Source organism: Triticum aestivum, chromosome 1D (assembly GCF_018294505.1).
Source record: "Triticum aestivum cultivar Chinese Spring chromosome 1D, IWGSC CS RefSeq v2.1, whole genome shotgun sequence".
In the NCBI taxonomy this organism is placed as follows: Eukaryota; Viridiplantae; Streptophyta; class Magnoliopsida; order Poales; family Poaceae; genus Triticum; species Triticum aestivum.
In genome coordinates, this window is record NC_057796.1 from 492,922,802 (window position 1) to 492,942,519 (window position 19,718).

Genomic DNA, 19,718 nt, shown 5'->3' on the forward strand with positions numbered 1-19,718 from the left:
CTAATGCAAGCCAAGTGTTTCTCTCGATGTGCATTCTAATGGTTAATGATCAAATATATATATATATATATATATATATATATATATATATATATATATATATATATATATATATATATAATACAAACATAGTTAGTGACTTTTTTTTGTTTATCTGAAGCTTAACTGAAGTGTTTCTAGCTGCTTAGGTACTCTGAAGCTTAACTGATACATACCTTTTCTTGTTTCTCCGAAGCTTAACTGATGTGCTTCTTTGTAGCTTAGGTACTCTGTTTCTCTGTAGCATAATCATTTCACCATTTGTAAGTAACTTTTTTCCTCGCAGATTGAGAATTGTGGCTATGTTCAATGGGTTGATATGGAGTATCCTGAAGCTATTAAAAAAAGCTCTTCAGAAGCTTTGGGCAAAGATATGAAGATTGTTGTGCTGCTAGAACCAAGGAAGGGGCTCATCATACACAGATAGTGCTTAAGCTTGAAGAGGAGGTTAAGACTGCTACCCTGCAGTACAAGAACCTTCTTTGTTGAAGTTAACAAAATGCTCAGGCAACAAGTGGAAAAGAAATGTCAACAAACTTACAAGAAAATAGTGTCAGAGGACAATGAAGGCTTGCAGAAGCAGTTGGACCAGAAGCAATATGTCATTGAGGATATGAAGGCAATCCAGAAAGCGCAAGAAAAACTGATCAGGAACCTGAGGATTGAGCTGCATGAGCTGAAGAAGGATAGTGATATCAATGGACTCAAGAAGGAGATGTATGTGCTCAAGGCTAAACTCTAAGACCACAAGAAGGATAAGAAACAACTTACGAAGGACAAGATTGAGGTGATGCATGGGATGGATGGGCTGCAGATGGAGAAGAAGAAGCTGGATAGCCATTGCTGAGCTTACCATAGTTGGAGAAATTCACAAGGGCAAGCTGAAGAAGATCAAGTAGATTTGTGATGAAAGCTCTATCATCAAGCTTAGTGCCTGAGACTTAGTATAATCTAATGTTGTTGTATGCACTATGATATCTATCTACTTTTATTCCTGTTGTTGTAAGCACTATGACACCTACTTATGTGTGAGAATCGTCGTTTTAAACACTATGATACCTATCTAAATTGTTGGTGTTGTAATGGTATGAACTATGTATCGGGTTTAATCTGGGTGCTATCTATTGTTTTATGCACTATGCTACCTATCAAGATAATTGTTTGTGTGTACTATTTATGGAGAATACTCCACTTATCTGTCATGATGTTGCGAAGATGGATGGATGACCACAAGACTCAGTTGCCAAGATGGAGAGTACTCCAGGATGGATGATAAACAACACAACAGGTTGCATACTCAGCATGCATATAGAAGTAGCACATCATTGCACAACACTTGCGATATATAAATTGAAACGAACAACACAACCTAGACCCATAACATGTAACTGGAGTATAACAAGTTGCATACTCTTGCTGTCTTGCATAAGTGTGCATAAAAAGTACAAATCATACAACTGGTTCATAATAGAGGTAACACAGTAGGCACCATAAAGGATCACAACAAGGACCCATATGTTTGCTTGCTATCTAGGTTAACAGCTGATCACATTGTTTGTATTAGGCATTACAAACTAAGATCAGTAGATCTACAAAATATGCCACCAACTTCTTCAGCTTCTTGGTGTTCCATGGCTTGTTATATATATTGGCCTAATATGTACTTAGTCTCCATGCACCCACATCACTCCTTCAGGATGGACTTGATCTTCTGAAGCTTCTCCTTGCTACCATGCCCACTTTTAAGCAATTCAAAAATCACACTCTCAAGGTTCTTCTTCTCTTCTTGAAGAACATCCCTGTCCTCCTTGACCTCCTTCATGACCTTCGTAGTGTTCCTGATGATAGCTGCCTGAGAAGTCAGGATGCACCTTTGCTCCTTGGCCAGCCCCATCTTCTCCATCTTCAACTCCAGCTTGCACTGCTCCTCTAACTTTGCAAACTTTGTCTTGACATCTTCAACATGCTATGTTGCATTCTCATGTTCCATATGCTGCACCTTTCCATCCTACCAATAAAAAATCTGGCCAACTTCCTCAATCATGTCACTAATTTTTCTGGCCAGGAATTCATTCTCCTTCTCCAGTTTGGCTATTTGTTTGTCGTAAGCCTGTCTATCCATAATCCTACCATAGTTCTGGTCATGAAACATTTCTCACAGTTTTGTCAGGCACCTCTGAAGTATGACAGGCCAGGGACCATCGACCCACCGGATCACTCCACAGTCAATACCTCCCTGCAAACTCAGTTGACAACAGTAATTGTAATTCAGTTAAAACTATCAAATTCAGTTTAAACTATGATACAATTGATAGTAGCAATTCAGTTAACAATAGCGAATCACTGCTAACACTATCAAATTAAGTTAACAGTAGAAATTCAATTAACAATAGCAAATCACTGCTAACACTATCAAATTAAGTTTACAATAGCAATTCAGTTAACAATATCAGATTCATTAGACACAAACATATTCAGTAAACACCAGCACATTCAGTAAGCACCTACACATTCAACCCAAGCAAATTCAGTTAACAGTAGTGTATTCAGTTAACATTGACAGATTCAGTTTAATAGTACCACATTCAGTTAACACAAGCAAATTCGGTTAACATAGTACCACAGTCAATTAACACAAGCACATTCAGTTGACAGTAGCAGATTCGGTTTAACAGTACCACATATTCCATAAACACCAGCACATTCAGTTAACACAAGCAAATTCAGTTAACAATACCACATTCAGTTAACACTAATGCTTCAATAAACAATAAGCTCATCAATTATTACCTGCTTAGCACACCATAGATTCTTCTACCTGTGTTTATGCCATCGAACGCAACATATTTCTTGCCCCTAAACTGGTGAAGCTTGCATTTGATCCCTGGATCAGTCACTATGCCACAGAAGGAATAATCAATAGTAGTATCAGGATTCTCCTGCACTGAAAAGATCTAACAAACGAGAGGCGGAGAAGGGAGGATCTAAAAATGGCACACTCTGCAAGTTATACTTGCCAAACCCTAACCCTAACCGAAAGCAGTGTATACGTACCCACACATACATGTTCATGCCGGTGTAGGTCTGCTCCTCCTCGTCGCAGCTGTCTTCCAGATCTCTCCAAGAGGCCATTGCAACGGCGGCGGCGCAAAGGGGAACAAGGCAGAGTGGAGCGAGAGTGAGCGAGAGGAGAGGATGGGAACGACACTGTTTCCCTTTAGGGAACGGGCCGACTGGCTCGGTCCCTACGGCCGTTAGTGCGCCGCAATCACCGCTGTCGGCCAGCGCGTGATTGGCCATGTCAAAACGGGTTCATTATTCAGTTCAGTGTTTTTTGCCACTGGCAAAATTTCGTTGCAGTGTAAAGTGTCATGTTTTGTAACGCTAAAGTGGTGGTTCTGTGCATTTTACTCGAAGCAAGCTAATAAATCGGTCGAAAGGTACCTGCATGGTGGTCATGTCGTCATGGAGGTGATACTCGCTCATGGCCAAGTTGGTGATCTCGCTGTCGGGCGCGCAGCCGAGATGCGAGCTAGCCGCCTTTGCGCCTGTCCTTGCCCGTAGGCTGACAATCATGATTTCATGGAATTTTTTTTTTCCCGAAGCACATATTTTCACTCATTGTGATGGAGCTACACTAGTGTTGCAGCTAATCTCACCTAGAAGCAATCTTTGTGCGTTTCTGATTAAGGAGAAACGCAACATTTCTTGGTAATCATGCATATATCTAATCTTTTGCTTAGTTGTCTTCACTTTAATGAAACATCAACCTCCTCTCAAAAGTCTTATCAACCTTTTCCCCATCAGGTCGATTATAGATAGATCCAAGTAGCTTCTCCAACCGAAGTGATCTTTTCTAGAGTGGTAAATTTTTATTTGTCTCCAATTCTGAAGACAAAACCAATCATGTATACAGAGCTTTCGCTAATGTTGGCACTCAGCGTCAAATTGTAACACCTAGTAACCTGTCATCCAGGACGGACATGTGCAACCCTTCATGACAATCTGGGATCATACAGAACGCAAAACTATGATGCAGGACCGCATCAAAAGCAGAGTAGAGATGCCATCCAGTTGAGATTACTTTTTAATCATCTACTTGTTTCCCATCGGGCAGGACGAACCATCCAATGCATTGTAGGTGCACCCAGTCATGATTTTGGAGAGGTTTACAAGGATCAGATCAACAGTATGCTATCATGGGGCGAGCTAATAGATCGCTCACTGATGCGAAAGAAACCTGCATGGCAGACATATCGTCCGGAGGCGTTACTCGTTCATAGCCCAGTCGGTGCCCTCACCGTCGGACGGACAAGTGAAGACATTGTCCAACTTCCATATTACAGATATAGCTCAAGTAGCTTCTTCAACCAAAGTGATCTTTTACAATGGTAAAAGCAGCCTTACAAATTGTAGAGTGTTAAATTTTTTATTTCGATGGATTACTTCGACAGGGTTTTGAAGTAATGGTATCGGCTCTAATGTTCATTGAGAACTTAGTTGGCTCAATGTAAGTTAAAATAAGAAGATTGTTTGTTTTGTACCTTCTTATATTTTATTTACATACTATATACTGATTAATATACATCATATAAATATTTCTATTACACTAAAAAAATTGATGCAGAGACCACCACAACCATATGGACAAGGAAATCTCACAAAATAACAAATATATCAGTTAAGCATCATCAAACAACGTCAGAGAATTCTCCAAGACATCACTATCAACCGATTATCCAACAACTTCACAGCCAAGATTCAACACCTCCATCAGTCCATTGACAATCTTGAGTCCTTCAGCTTTAGCAGACAACTACTTCTTCCCCCTGATCGATGCAATTCTTCTTCCTCAGCTCGTCTCCTCCCTGTTGAACAGCACCCAAGTTCTTTCCCCATTCGTTGTCGGCTAACTCACGTCGGCGCTGAGCAGCGGATTTGCTAATGCCCCCCGCTTTGTAGATATTCCAGATTGCGTAGGCGCTTACACCAGGGCTGAAGCACATCCAGAGAATATAGAAGCTATGCACATTCCGAAGGTAACGCCTAAATATCATCCAGGTGAGATGCAACAAACATTTATTCATCTATTTACTAATAAAAAAAATTAAAGATGAATTAATAAAAAAGGGAGTATATTCGAAGAAAATACGTACCACGCGATGCTTTCGGGCCTAGGTTTGATGTGCGCGGAGAGATGATGCATGAGCTGGACGTTTGAGTAGCACATAGAGCCGTCGTTGCGCTTATAGCCGTGGCGCAGGATGAGGTCGTAGAGCTTCTCCTTCTTCTCCTGGATCTGCTCCAGGACCTCCCTCCCGGCTTCTTCTTTCCCGTGCGATGAGAAGGCCTGCGGCATTTGTGTAGTTAGCTAAAGCATCTTGAAGGCAGACCCGTAAACCTCACATAACCATTTGAATCGTGCTGTCCGGACTACGGAAGCCATTCAACGTCAATCTATATTAGTTCATGGAGCGATCTGGACGTGATTTCTTTTGCAAACCGGAGACAAACGTGGGGGAATGTTGCGGGAGTCCGGACCGATCCCAAACCCGTTTTTTGACCGCCCTGGCCCACTAAAAACTCCACCCAACTCCCGCGCGCGCTCTCGCCCGACGCCAGCTGCCCGCATTCACGCCGCTGTAGAAATCGCCGCTCAACATTAAAGACGGCTCAGGGCGGACGCGGCCTCTCACTGCCTCCGCCATTGAAGTGGCACGCCGGCCGACGGCGCGGCGCCGCCAGCGACAAGTCTCCGATGTCTACACCTATTCAATGCCGTAGACGCGTGACTGGACGGGATGGATACCTACCGCGCCCATTCAATGCCGCTGTCCGTCCGTCTGCCGCCATTAAGCAGGCTCGCTGGCCGAGAAACCCACTCCGACGCCGGGCATTGATGTATCCGGACGCCTGTCCTCACCGGAATTCGCTATTTAAAGGCGGCCACACCCAACTAACTCCACACCACAACACCAGCCCCTCCACATCCTCCTCCCTTGCACTGGATCCGCCATGACCGCCAATGTGAAAGAACCGTGGGACACTCTGTCGCTGGAGATGAAGCACACGGTGGCCGCCCTTGCCGCCTCCTGGCTCGTCCGGCTTGCCGGCCAACTCGCCCGAGGTCTTCGACGACTCCGTCCCGGCCCCCGCGCCTCCTGTGCATGCCGGCTTCACCATGGAGCAGGCGCAGTTCAACAACGTCATGGCGGAGGTGCAGCCTGCGCGAGCGCCTTTGTCGATGTCTCCTTTTACCGCTATTGGCCAGATCTACAGCAAGCGCGCAAGCGAGTAGGCTGTGACGGCCATGGCCGCGGCGAACCAAAATTTCGTCGCGGAACAGCATGCCATCTACGACGTCGTCCACGCTGGAACCGCCGCTTGGCAGGAAGCAGCAGCCGCGGTGGCGCACCTGCAAGCGATCGTGAGGGAGAACATAGCGAGTTGCGCCTCCTACGCGCCGCTGATGAACCATCAGCAGCCCAGTGGGACGATGACAGCAAGGCACCATAGTTTTCCTCGTGGACCTCACGTCCACCGGCGACAGACAAGGCGCGGACTCCTTCGAAGATGAGTAGACCACGGGAGGCGGCGGGCCTGGTGTCCTATGTGGGCCGTTCCATCACCCGTGTTCTACTTTTCCTCGTCGGAGACTGCACCTTCACTTCATTGGTCTTATTGCCGGTGTTCATGGAGACGGCAGAAGAATGACAACACACGCTTGGACGCCGTCCACCGCCGTCGTATGTAGGTTTAGGGGCGAGTCTTTTTTTCTTCTAAAGTAGCTAAATCTGCCGTGTTTGTATGAAATCCATCATGTTTATATGAAACTTGGGCGTGTTTGCATGGATTTCAACCAGTTTGTTGAAAAATAGTTTGAAATATATACGGCTAGCGTTGGATGTTGACCTCCCGTATCCATGTTCATGGACTCATTCCCTGTCCACGAACAGATGCAGGAGGCTTTTTCGTGGGTTGCCGCTGGAGACGCCCTTAGGCACATATGTGTATTATATATTAGAAAAAGAAAACGGGATAACTAGGGATTTCGAGATCGAATTACCACCTGGGTGAGATTCGGGCGGCCCAAGCCGGGAGCGGCGGGGCTAGGCCGGCTGAGCACCGGCTGTAGAAGGCGGCCGCCACCGGCGAGCCTCCTTCCGGCGGCGCATCGGAGAGCCGCCATCGCCATCTTCGGTCAACAGCAACTACGGATCTTGTCTTGTGAATTGTGATTGTTGGTGCGGCTAGGGTTCTGATCCTCACGGCGGAAGCGACGGCCTGCGCCGTATTAAATATCACAATCCGCCCGGGTTCTACCAGGCCCGACCCAAACTCATCTTTCCTGGGGAGGAGGTAGTACAGTTTATCACGATTATTAATAAAAGCGGTTCCGCTGATGGGCCGGCACGGTAAGCTGCGACTGTTTTCTCTCTTTTTTTCATGCTTCTTGTTTTCCTTTTTTTTTCTGTTTAGATTTAGACTTTTTGCCATTTTCTTCCTTTGCCTTGTGATGACTGATTCATATAAATAAGTCATTTACTTTTTTCAAGTCGGTTGCACAGTGGATATTATTCCAGGGTGACATGCATAGCGCCGGCGACGCATGCATAACTTCCATTGACATCATCATGTCCTTCTTTTAATTTCGGGGAGTGCACATACCCACGCTATTAGAGCATCTAGAGCTGGACGTTCCAAACCCGTCTTATACATCAGGGCAGGCCATCCGGTCACTGATCTGTCATAATCTTTCGACCCAGAAGGCCCCCTTAAACGCCTGGACTGATCGGCACCCCTCATATCCAGCTCAAATATGGGGCGGATATGGGGGCGTCCGGGCGCGCCCGGCACGTAGGACAGACGAAGGGGTCCCATGCGGACTCGCCCGGAAACCCGACGGTCCGATGGATGCCTCCTCCGTACCTGCGGTGTGAACGCCGTGTAGCGCCGGTCCAGCTCGCTGCCCGAGACCAAATCCGCCTATTTAAATCTGACGGCGTCCCGCAACCCTAGCCCATCCACCTTCCCCCTCTTCACGCCGCCAGTGCACGTCCATCCACCTCCCTCTCCCGCTCAGGCGCTCTGCCCACGCTCAGCCATGGTCCGGAGAAAGATCACGTCCTACGCAATGCTCATGCCGGAGCGCCGATACAAGATCCTGCAGGAGATCCGGGCGAGACAAGCCGCGCGCGCCGCCGCATCACTGCCGGGCTGCCTCCGGACTCACCGGAGCTGGAGGGGGAGGTGGAGTAGCCGGGGGAAGAGGAGGGAGAGGAGCTGGCTCCGATGAAGGTGGAGGAGGCGGAGCAGCCGGAGCAGGAGCTGCCTTGCTTCAACATGGAGCAGGCGGAGGCGGAGTTTGTCGTCGCCCAATCGAAGGAGATGGTGGAGCAACAGGCCATCCTGGAGTCCTTCCAGGATGAGGCCTATGTGAAGGCCAACCGGGCATTCCTCCGGCAGGAGCAGGCGGCGTCCGACGCGCTCTTCGCCGAACTTAACGCGGAGATAGAGGAGGAGGAGGAGGCCGGAGCTGCAGCTGCCGCCCATGTTGCCGGAGCCGGGCACGGAGATCGGCAACATCTCCGACGAGTTGTAACTAGGTGATCAACATAGTACGTATGCTTATTTCGTTTGCTTGTCTTTGTATGGATTTAAGAATCTAGTATGGGATGTTCGGATGCAACTCGTGAAATTTGAGGCGTGCCACGTCACATGCCCGCGAACGCGTCCGGCCACGTCCGCAGGCGTTTGAGGGGCCATATTTGAAATATCGGGTTGTAAATGCTCTTACTTGCATCTGCTCTTTTTCCTAACCATCATTTTGTATTCCATGCCATGCATACCCACGCATGCGAGCCTCGATCTACTGCCGTCGCCGCCACTACCCAACGCTGAATCCCTCCTCCGCTGCCACCTCCTGCCGGTGCATCTTCCTCCCCGGCCACACCTTCTTCTCCCCGCGGCCGCTCGAGGCACCCTCCGACTAAGTCCGGATGGCTCCGAGAAAGGCGGTGGCGCTGCTATAGCGGCCGTGATCCATAGATCCGGGGCAGTGGCCCCATGGAGAGGCGGTGGCGTCCTCATTGGGACGGTGACGTGGTGGGGGCGGCCTGTTGTACGCTAGGTGCGTGCCCGCGGCGGCGGCAGGTCAGATCATATCCGGCCTCAACTGCGATGACGGCACGCTGGGCCTGGTCTATGGTCAGATCTGATCCGGCCGATGCGGCTCGCTCCATGCACGGCGGCGGTGACCGATGGCGGTCCCCTGCACACGATGCTGGATGGAGGGTCCTCGAGCGGATCAGGGTGAAAACCCTACTCTCTTGGCACATTGCCAAGGTCGGCGATGGCGTCATTTTTTTTCGTCAGCCCCTTCTTGAAGGCATTGTCGTGGAGAAGCTCTAGACCCCTATGTGCTACCTCCGAGGGAAACCCTAGATTAGTCTATCAGATGATGGCGGCGCTCATGTGTCGTGCCCCACTTGAGGGTGTCATTCTTGTAGGTTTGCATAGGCTTGAGGGACCAGTGGAAGGCATCTGCGGTGGAGCGGCCTTCCCTATGAGGTTGTGATGAATCAACGTCGTGGAGTCTCGGCGGCGAGGCGCAACAAAGTCTCGGCAACGGATGCGTGATGATGAACCCGCGCGTAGGGAGGGGGCGTTGACTGGCGTCGTGGGGGCGTCAACGGCAAACCTGGCAAGGTCGATGTGTCAGTACCTGCTCTGAAGATCGATTGATGAAAGACCACGGAGACGACCTATGAGTGCGTCGGACCGGTTTTTGTCCCAGACCTGGTATGTGCCTTCGCCGGGGCCTCCAGCTTTAGATGTTAGGCTAGGTAGAACTCTGGGCATTCGGCTTACACTTTCTGCACCCCTCACCAATAGATAGGAGCAGCGACAGATATTACCAAGATAGCGGATTCAGACATGTTGATGTATTACTTACATGTGAATAATTAATAAAGTTACTATATGTATCTCCCATATGCAAAAGCCGGGGCTCATCCTCTTTTTCTAAAAAGGAAAAAAAAACCATGCCATGCATGCTTTTTCTAACGTCAGCTTCTGTTAGCTTTTATCCGATCGGGTTGCATGTGTTAAAAATATGGGTATCGGGGGCAGTCGATTGAAATTTCATTTTGGGTCGGACGAATCAACATGAAGCGTTAGATCAAAAACCAACGCACCGGATAATCTCTTCTACCTCGAATTGTTTCTTCCTGAAAACAATAGTTCACCCTGGCATTCTTCTTACTTCCGCCGCCCTGCTACCGCCGCCCGCGTGATAATGGGGTGATGACGGCGGGCCCCTTCCTTCTCTCCGGCGAGGCCCTTCCTCCTCCTTCCTTCATTCAAAATCGACTGGGCCAAATTCAAAATTCAGCTGACTAACATGTAGCTAAACTATAAAAATATATAACCCTTGCGGTTATAGGGGATAATCCCGGCTCCTTTTTCCTCACGTGTGCGGCTCCAGGATTATAGCAACTGTCACGACAGTTACCTAGAACGATTCCCTGGAAGGACGCCTCTACAAACCGCCGCCTCTCTCAGAGACGACCATTCCGACCGTGACCGTATATAAGTGTACAAAATCATCATCGAGTTGGTTCAATCATTTGTTCTATTGTCTACACTAAAATTTGCACTGGACCATTTGTTCTATTGTCTCGTCTACACGTTATCACCATGCTAGTCTCTAAGCAAGAGCAAGAAGGCCACAAACAGAGAAGAGCGCGGCCGATGGCTCGTTGGAAAAGAAGAGAGAAAACAGAGAACTCAGCAGCGGGGCCATGTCCGCCGGCACTAAAGGTCATCACGCACATCCCTGTCCCGAGTGATGGGTTTGTTCCTAAACACAGGCTATCTATCGAATGGCATCAGGAGACAATGAAGAGTCAAGCTACGCTTGGGCACGGCCGCAGCGTCCTACACACCGGCTACGAAAGACGATGCATCAATCAGGGGAAGGACACACGACTTCCTTCAATAGTCTAATTAATTATTGATTGTGTTTCCAGGACCATCCATGACATATTCCTTGTTGAGCAGTCATTGCACATATATTAAGACGCGTCTAGCTGGCGGCCCGGAGCTCGCTAGGGGCGGACGAAATAAAGTAAGCGTCTGTCCCCTGGTCTCAGGAAAGGCAGGACACTGCTAATTAATCACGCTATGTGGTCTCTTTTTATGTGATGGATATCTGTTGCATTAATGTTCCTAATGTTCATTCTTTATGCATTAGTTTTTGATTTTCAAAATTATAAAAGACATACCTTCTAAACGTCGCGTCGAAATTCAGATCCGTTTTCACCTTGAAACCCTCACGACTTGCTTTTCAAAAGTAGATCTCGCATGGGGATGTTTCGACGAATTAGTCTTCCTGCCAACTAAACATCAATGTGTGGGCAACTAACTACATTGCCGCGCCAACTGAGCATATGTGTGTGCCAATAGTCCTGTCAACTAAACATCAATATGTGTACAACTAGACTACATTACCGCGCCAACTGAGCATATGTGTGTGCAACTAGTGTCCTGCCAACTAAACATCAATATGTGTGCAACTAGACTAAATTATAAGCCAACTGAGCATATGCGTGTGCAACTAGTCTTCCTGTCAACTAAACATCAATGTGTGTGCAACCAGACTACATTATAAGCCAACTAAATATCAATGGCTGTGCAACTAGACTACATTACAAGAGGAGGTTGCACATCGACTTTCGTCGGGGCAATAGACTAGTTGCACATAAAAGTTATCGTGGTTGCTAGGTTGCAACCTCATACAAAGGTGCAGCTCCAAACATTAGTTTTGGAAACAGTTGCACGATGTAGTACTAAAGTTGCACAATACAGTACTAAAGTTGCACAATATATCATAAAAGTTGGCATCAACAAAATTTCGTTGAAACATACCCATATGGGATCTAATTTCAAAGATCTAGTCACGAAGAACCCAACGGTGAAGACGGATCTGAATTCCGACACGTGGTTTGAAAGATATTGTTGGAAATATGCCCTAGAGGCAATAATAAATTGGTTATTATTATATTTCCTTGTTCATGATAATCGTTTATTATCCATGCTAGAATTGTATTGATAGGAAACTTAGATACATGTGTGGATACATAGACAACACCATGTCCCTAGTAAGCCTCTAGTTGACTAGCTCGTTGATCAATAGATGGTTACGGTTTCCTGACCATGGACATTGGATGTCGTTGATAACGGGATCACATCATTAGGAGAATGATGTGATGGACAAGACCCAATCCTAAGCATAGCATAAAAGATCGTGTAGTTTCGTTTGCTAGAGCTTTTCCAATGTCAAGTATCTTTTCCTTAGACCATGAGATCGTGCAACTCCCGGATGCCGTAGGAGTGCTTTGGGTGTGCCAAACGTCACAACGTAACTGGGTGACTATAAAGGTGCACTACGGGTATCTCCGAAAGTGTCTGTTGGGTTGGCACGGATCGAGACTGGGATTTGTCACTCCGTGTGACGGAGAGGTATCTCTGGGCCCACTCGGTAATGCATCATCATAATGAGCACAATGTGACTAAGGCGTTAGTCACGGGATCATGCATTGCGGTACGAGTAAAGAGACTTGCCGGTAACGAGATTGAACAAGGTATTGGGATACCGACGATCGAATCTCGGGCAAGTAACATACCGTTTGACAAAGGGAATTGCATACGGGATTGATTGAATCCTCGACATCGTGGTTCATCCGATGAGATCATCGTGAAACATGTGGGAGCCAACATGGGTATCCAGATCCCGCTGTTGGTTATTGACCGGAGAGGCGTCTCGGTCATGTCTGCATGTCTCCCGAACCCGTAGGGTCTACACACTTAAGGTTCGGTGACGCTAGGGTTGTAGAGATATATGTATGCGGAAACCCGAAAGTTGTTCGGAGTCCCGGATGAGATCCCGGACGTCACGAGAGGTTCCGGAATGGTCCGGAGGTGAAGAATTATATATAGGAAGGGTCCCGGGGGTCCACCGGGTGGGGCCACCTATCCTGGAGGGCCCCATGGGCTGAAAGTGGAAGGGAACCAGCCCCTAGTGGGCTGGGCGCCCCCCATGGGCCTCCCCCCATGCGCCTAGGGTTAGGAACCCTAGGGTGGGGGGACTTCCCCCTTGCCTTGGGGGGCAAGGCACCCCTTTCCACCCCTTGGCCGCCGCCCCCCCAACCTTAGATGGGGTTTGGCCGGCCCCCCCTCCCAAGCGGGCCTATATAAAGGGGGGGGAGGGAGGGCAGCAACCTACAGCCTTGGGCGCCTCCCTCCTCCCCTGCAACACCTCTCTCTCTCTCGCAGAAGCTTGGCGAAGCCCTGCCGGAGACCCGCTACATCCACCACCACGCCGTCGTGCTGCTGGATCTCCATCAACCTCTCCTTCCCCCTTGCTGGATCAAGAAGGAGGAGACGTCGCTGCACCGTACGTGTGTTGAACGCGGAGGTGCCGTCCGTTCGGCACTCGGTCATCGGTGATTTGGATCACGGCGAGTACGACTCCGTCATCCACGTTCATTGGAACGCTTCCGCTCGCGATCTACAAGGGTATGTAGATGCACTCCTTTCCCTTCGTTGCTAGTAGACTCCATAGATGCATCTTGGTGAGCGTAGGAAAATTTTAAAATTATGCTACGATTCCCAACAGATATGACTTTTTAAAAATTGAAGATCCGGAAATACACGTGAATCTGTTTTGTTGTCTATCGGATATAATATGTCTGACTGCATTTAATAATCAATCACATGCACTAGCAGACAAATTCTTTGCATGCATGTGTGTGACAGAGCACGACCGCTCGTTTTCTCCAAAAGGTGCGCGTGCACTTTAATGATTTTAAGCATATATTATGGCATGATTAAAATTGCACTAAAGTGGTCTGTACAAGGATCATAAACTAATTTACTAGTGTTAGTATATTTGCAAAGCCCATCATACTACGCTTTTCCTTGGGGCAAGCTTTTTTCTTTTTTCTTTTTTCTTTTTTGCGGGGAGGGGCAAGCTAAAGTTTTTGTTTTCGTTTTTTCCTCAACTTGTTGTCTCAATCTTAGTGGTATGTTGACTTGGGGTATGTTGACACTGGCCTTAATCCAGTCAGGGCCGTCTCTAGAAATTTGGGGCCCCGGTGCGAAATAGAAAAGGTTTGTCTTACCATGGACTAATTTTCATGTCATCCAAGATGATATCACTGTATGATCGGCGCTTGCATGCACTTCTGAGCAACCAATCACGGGAATCACATCGCACTGGAGTACTTAAGGCTACACATTTGTGCGATACAAACAATGAATATAAAATAGGGCTCCAATATTTTTAAAGTCAAACTTCCTTTTATTTATTTTATTTTATTAGGTGCATTAATTTTTTTATGGAATTTCAAAACAGTAAGTGTATATTTTTGTAGGGTAAAATAGGAAGTGTATTTGGTTTATTCTTTGTGATTCCCTAAGTTGCTACTAGTGGGTTGTTTCCACTTGAAATCTGCATGAAAAAAAAGTCCCCACGGATGGAGGGATCTCCTCTCCTCCCTGATGATTTCCTTTCCTCCCTAATCTTCACAAAAAAAAACATGCAAGCCAACAAATCCGGAAATAAATGATGAATGGATTAAGCAGTTGCTCCCTGAAAAACCGCTGGCGTGAGATGAAAAAGGAACCCCGTGCATGCACACGGGAGATAATCAAGCAGACTGCGGGATCGTGCGCAGAGAAGGAAAAAAACTCCCTCCGTCCTATAATATAAGAGCGTTTTTTAGTGTCAAAAACGCTCTTATATTATGGGACGTGGGGAGTAGATTATTTTCTTTAAAATACAAGGTGTTTTTAACCAAAAAAATCTTGATTTTCTATGAACATTAAAACGAATTTTGAAATTTTAAAAAATTCACTAGTATTTTTAAAACCCACATATTCTTTAAGAAGTACAAAACATTTTTCACAATTCAAGAACATTATTTAAAATTCATGTAACTACAAAATGACTACAAACAGGTCAGGAAATCCTATAGCTATAATAGCCCTGCTATCCCATCCCGGGAAAACCCAAAGGAATCGCAAAAACCAGTAAATGGATAGGTGCACGATGCACTGGGTGAATCAAACATATTAGGCCAAATGGAAAAAAAATGATTATTTATAGGTGTTGGCTAAATTACCGTTTTAGGGGTTGTTGGCTAAACTACTGAAAGACAAAACATTTCTACAAAAACTGGTAACTAAAAGTTTATTTTTACAAAATGAGCATACGGATTATCATTTTATAACCACATGCCAACATATGCTTGGGAATCTTAGAAACAGAGGCCTAAAATCAGAGAAATTTTGGAAGATCACACATGTTCATAAGTTAAATTAGTGTGCACCAACCTTGGAGCATTATTTTTTTACTCTTTATTTTAAATTTTAAGCTGATGATTTTTTTTCAAATTAGTGTGCATTTTAAAATTCAGGAACATTTTCTCAAATCTTTGATTATTTTTTGCAAACATTTTTAAGAATTGAATTTTTTTGGTACATTTTTTAAATTCACGAACTTTTTCAAATTTTTGAATATTTTTGAATTCATTAGAATATTTAAATCTATGATATCTTAAACATTAGATTTTTTCTTCAAGATATATGGTTTTTTAATCAAAAAATCTTGATTTTCTATGAACATTAAAACGAATCTTGAACATTTTTAAAAATCCACTAGTAGTTTTAAAATCTGCATATTTTTTAAGAAGTACTCCCTCAGTCCCAAAATAAGTGTCTTGACCTTTGTACAATTTTGTACTAAAGTTAGTATAAAATTGAGACACTTATTTTGAAACGGAGGGAGTACAAAACATTTTTCACAATTCTAGAACATTATTTAAAATTCATGTAACTATAAAAATGACAACAAACAGGTCAGAAAATCCTATAGCTATAGTAGCCCTGCTATCCCATCCCGGGAAAAACCGAAGGAATCGCAAAAACCAGTAAACGGATGGGCGGACGATGCACTGAGTGAATCAAACATATTAGGCCAAATGAAAAAAAAAAACATGATCATTTATAGGTGTTGCTAAATTACCTTTTTAGGGGTTGCTGGCTAAACTACTGAAAGACAAAACATTTCTACAAAAACTGGTAACTATTTTTTTTTACATAAAGCTGGTAGCTAAAAGCTAAAAACAATTAAAAAATAAACAATAAAAAAACAATAGAAGGCCTACAAAAGGAGCCCGAGTGAAGCCATCGTCTTGTTTCCTCTCCTCTCTCTCGACTCGAGTCTCGATTTGCGCCGGCGACGGAAGCAATTATCTCCATGGCGGCGACCGCGCTCCGGATCGGCGGCCGCGCCGTCCGGCCATCGCTGGCCGCGGCGGCGGCGGCGGCGCATCAGAACCAGCCCACCACCTCTCGCCTCTTTCACAACACGGTATTTTCGCCTTTTGTTTGCTCCCATCGTAGGAACCCTAACCCTAACCCTAGTAAGGCGGATTCTCCCCTGCTGGCCTGTGAATGCTGGTGACGCTGTTGTATTCTGGAAGGATGCTTGGGAACAAGATGGCTTGCTGATGGACCAATATGAGCACCTCTTCTCTTTTGCTCTTCAGTCCAGCAATTCATGGATCCTCTGCACAACTTTCACCTGCCTCCAATTCAAATTGAACAGTGTGTTTGCTTGCACATTCAGTGCTGCTTGTTGGAATACCATTCATATTACCTGGGACCCCACATAAATTGTTGAGGCTGAGCTATGCTGCTACTGCCTGGCCGCATAAATTGTTCAAACAAATTGTGTACCTGGCTGTCTGGAATATCTGGAGGCAAAGAAACTGGAAATCCTTTGATGGTGTGACTCCTACATTAGAAGGGTGGGGTGGGCTGCTATGCTTAAGGAGGATTTAAATCAACTTAAGTTCAGGGTCTCCCCTGATCTATCTGACTTCCTAACCTCTTTTGTAAATTCCATTGTACTCTGCATGTTTAATTAGCAACCTAGCGCTTCCTTCTCGTTTACCAAATGCTACAATCTGAATCTGAAAGAAGGGCATAATAGTCCGGGGTCAGAATTCGCTTGATATGCTGCTGGTCTTAATTTACTTGCATGCTTGACTGAATTTAGCTGGGTGCTAGTGCATGCTGTCAGACTCAAGTGCTGAATGACATAAGCATTGCATTGTTTGCCAATTGATTGATTAATTGCATGTCTCTTGGAATCTTCTTTGAGTGCTACTGCTGTCATAAAGCATATATACCTGCTCTACTTCTGAGATAAACTTCGATATCGATCTGTTCCTGATTTGGGTTAATGCGGTTTCTCCCTGTCTTGCTCTGTCAATAACAATGCAGACCAAGATGCAGAAGGCGGCCGCAACTCCTTCGGCTGAGATCCAGCAGGTCAAAGAAGAGCTCTACCGCATGATGTCCGAAAACAGGGACAAGATAGGAAACCAGAAGGGCCTGATCAAGCACCTCTCATCCCATGTGGAGCCTAAACCCGAGGACCCCGTCTGGTATGATCTTGAGCCCGGTATTGTTCTATATGCCTGTTACAGTCTTGGTTTACAAGGACTCTAATCTCTCTTGTACTGCCCTGCAGGCGCTTCTATCGTAGGGCAAAGTGGTACCATTTAGTCATGATGTATAGCCCAACATTCCTTTACACTAGTAGATAAAGGGTCTTCAGTCCCGGTTCATAAAGGCCTTTAGTCCCGGTTCTGGAACCGGGACTAAAGGATCGTTACTAGTGCCCTAACCCTTTAGTCCCGGTTCTTACACGAACCGGGACTAAAGGCCGTCCACGTGGCCGGTGCGGGGAGCCCAGGCAGGAGAGCCTTTGGTCCCGGTTGGTGGCACCAACCGGGACCAATAGGCATCCACTTGTCAGCATTTCAGTGGTTGGGGTTTTTGTTTTTTTTTTCTGAAAGGGGGGTGGATTTGAGGGTTTTGTATGGTTAATTAAGATGTTTCATATATTGTGTTAGTTAGCTAATTAATTAATAAAGAGAAAAGTGTCCTCTCTTATCTCCGTGCTTGGTCGACGCTACGTACTATACGTATAGAGAGGCCCTCGACACGCTAGCTAGTAAGAAAATGAAGGAAACCATTAAGTACAGAAGTTCGTCGTGCATACCGAGAGAAGTGATCGACCTCTCCTTCTTCGAGAGATTGGTCGAACAACAAGTTTTCGTATTATCTATCCGACTACTGGCTACATACATATACAATATGTAAGATCTATACAATCCCCTAGCATTTGAAGTCAACTTTCACATGGTATTCTCCGGCTTTATTGATGACGTGGTCAAGAAAGAATCCCGCCAATTCCTCTTGAATTGCTTTAATGCGATCTTGTGATAGGAGTTCATTCCGCATCTCCCACGTCTAATTTGAAGAAGGGGGTTAATACATATATATGAATGAAACTCAACGGAAATGATGGTATAATAAAATGAAATTGTGAATATTATTGCTTACGCACTTCATATTGTCTTTTAGAGTAGCCCCGCTTATCTTTGCAAGTCGCGTTGTAGATGAACTCGCACACGTAGAATCCACAGTAAGCATTCCCTTGTTCCTGCCACAAGCACTTTACGAGAAATAGAGGTCAATCAAACTGATAATGAAGCATTATACATGGCATTGATGAAACTAGCTAGAATCAACGGGAGATGCGCGCAACTAGCTAGCTAGTAGTACTTACTTTCGGGTATGTATATCGCAGCTCCTTCGGCAGTCCCGGAGCTTGTGCGGTGAACTGTTTCCAAACCCTGCAAGACAAAGAAAATAATTATTACTTGAGATATCAGGAAATGAACAAAAAGTTGCCGATATGGTGCGATAATGATCGATTGAACTTACTTGTTGAGAATTTTAGTCATGTCCGCATAGGTCTCGGGATCTTTTCGTCTCGAGTCTAAGACGGTTACTAATCCCCGCTCAAGCTTAATCTCCAGGAGAATATAGTGGAAGCTGTGCACGCATGCATAACTCATCAATTACATTACTATAACCTCGCTCGAGTAATAAGGGAAACCGAATATGCACACGACAGTAACACTCACCTGGAGTTGTAAGGAAAGAGTATTAAATCTTTGTTTTGATTTATTACTAATGATTTGAGCAAGTTGGCCTCGGCCTCGGCGGCGTCCTTTTTAATCTGAAAATGATCTATGAGATTGGTGTTAATGAACCCAATATCATACATTTTTGCTTTTCTGCACTCGACGATCTTCAATCTGCATAATATAGTGAGGATAATTATAAATACATGCAATGAAAGAGCTAAGCTATATATAGAGACTTAATGACAAAAGTAGTACTTACAGACAGTAGCAAATGACCGTTAATTTATCGAGGGCCTTCTGATTGAAAAACGCGAAGAACTCCTCAAATGGAACAAACAACAGATCACCAGAGATGAGGTCGTGCTCCTCTTTAATTCTCAGATACAAAGTATTCGTCCCCCCAGACTCTCTGCAGGTTTTCACGTACCAATTATGGAATCTTCGGATCATCGTTGTTAGAGATTTTTCATATTTGACGAGAGGCTTCCCGTACTCGTATCTGTGTTCCTCCACCTCCAACAAATCATAATGTACATCGTCGGGCAGGTAATCTACAGGATTGCTATAACCGAGCACCATCCCCGGAGCATTAGCGACGATGTCGCTAGA

General features: G+C 45.7%; 2 protein-coding genes across 2 annotated transcripts; one reads left to right on the forward strand and one right to left on the reverse strand.

The window, feature by feature from the left end:
• Positions 1 to 4,683: 4,683 nt before the first annotated feature.
• LOC123179442 (uncharacterized) lies at positions 4,684 to 7,376 on the reverse strand. The gene is made up of 3 exons (XM_044591562.1): positions 7,109 to 7,376; positions 5,196 to 5,389; positions 4,684 to 5,085 (listed from the first exon to the last, which is right to left on the reverse strand). Exons 1-3 carry the CDS (start codon positions 7,232 to 7,234, stop codon positions 4,845 to 4,847), a joined length of 561 nt encoding a protein of 186 aa, XP_044447497.1. The 5' UTR covers positions 7,235 to 7,376; the 3' UTR covers positions 4,684 to 4,844.
• An 8,899-nt stretch (positions 7,377 to 16,275) lies between these two features.
• LOC123179458 (uncharacterized) lies at positions 16,276 to 17,860 on the forward strand. Its single transcript, XM_044591563.1, has 3 exons — positions 16,276 to 16,474; positions 17,392 to 17,555; positions 17,642 to 17,860. Exons 1-3 carry the CDS (start codon positions 16,361 to 16,363, stop codon positions 17,715 to 17,717), a joined length of 354 nt encoding a protein of 117 aa, XP_044447498.1. The 5' UTR covers positions 16,276 to 16,360; the 3' UTR covers positions 17,718 to 17,860.
• The last annotated feature ends 1,858 nt before the right edge of the window (positions 17,861 to 19,718 follow it).

Coding starts and splice junctions, on each gene's coding strand:
- LOC123179442 (XM_044591562.1), bottom strand. CDS start 7,234: ATGGCGATGGCGGCTCTCCGATGCGCCGCCGGAAGGAGGCTCGCCGGT. Junction 5,390..7,108: donor GCCGCCCGAATCTCACCCAG/GTGGTAATTCGA, acceptor CAAATGCCGCAG/GCCTTCTCATCGCACGGGAA. Junction 5,086..5,195: donor AGGCCCGAAAGCATCGCGTG/GTACGTATTTTC, acceptor GATGATATTTAG/GCGTTACCTTCGGAATGTGC.
- LOC123179458 (XM_044591563.1), top strand. CDS start 16,361: ATGGCGGCGACCGCGCTCCGGATCGGCGGCCGCGCCGTCCGGCCATCG. Junction 16,475..17,391: donor CTCGCCTCTTTCACAACACG/GTATTTTCGCCT, acceptor ATAACAATGCAG/ACCAAGATGCAGAAGGCGGC. Junction 17,556..17,641: donor AAACCCGAGGACCCCGTCTG/GTATGATCTTGA, acceptor ACTGCCCTGCAG/GCGCTTCTATCGTAGGGCAA.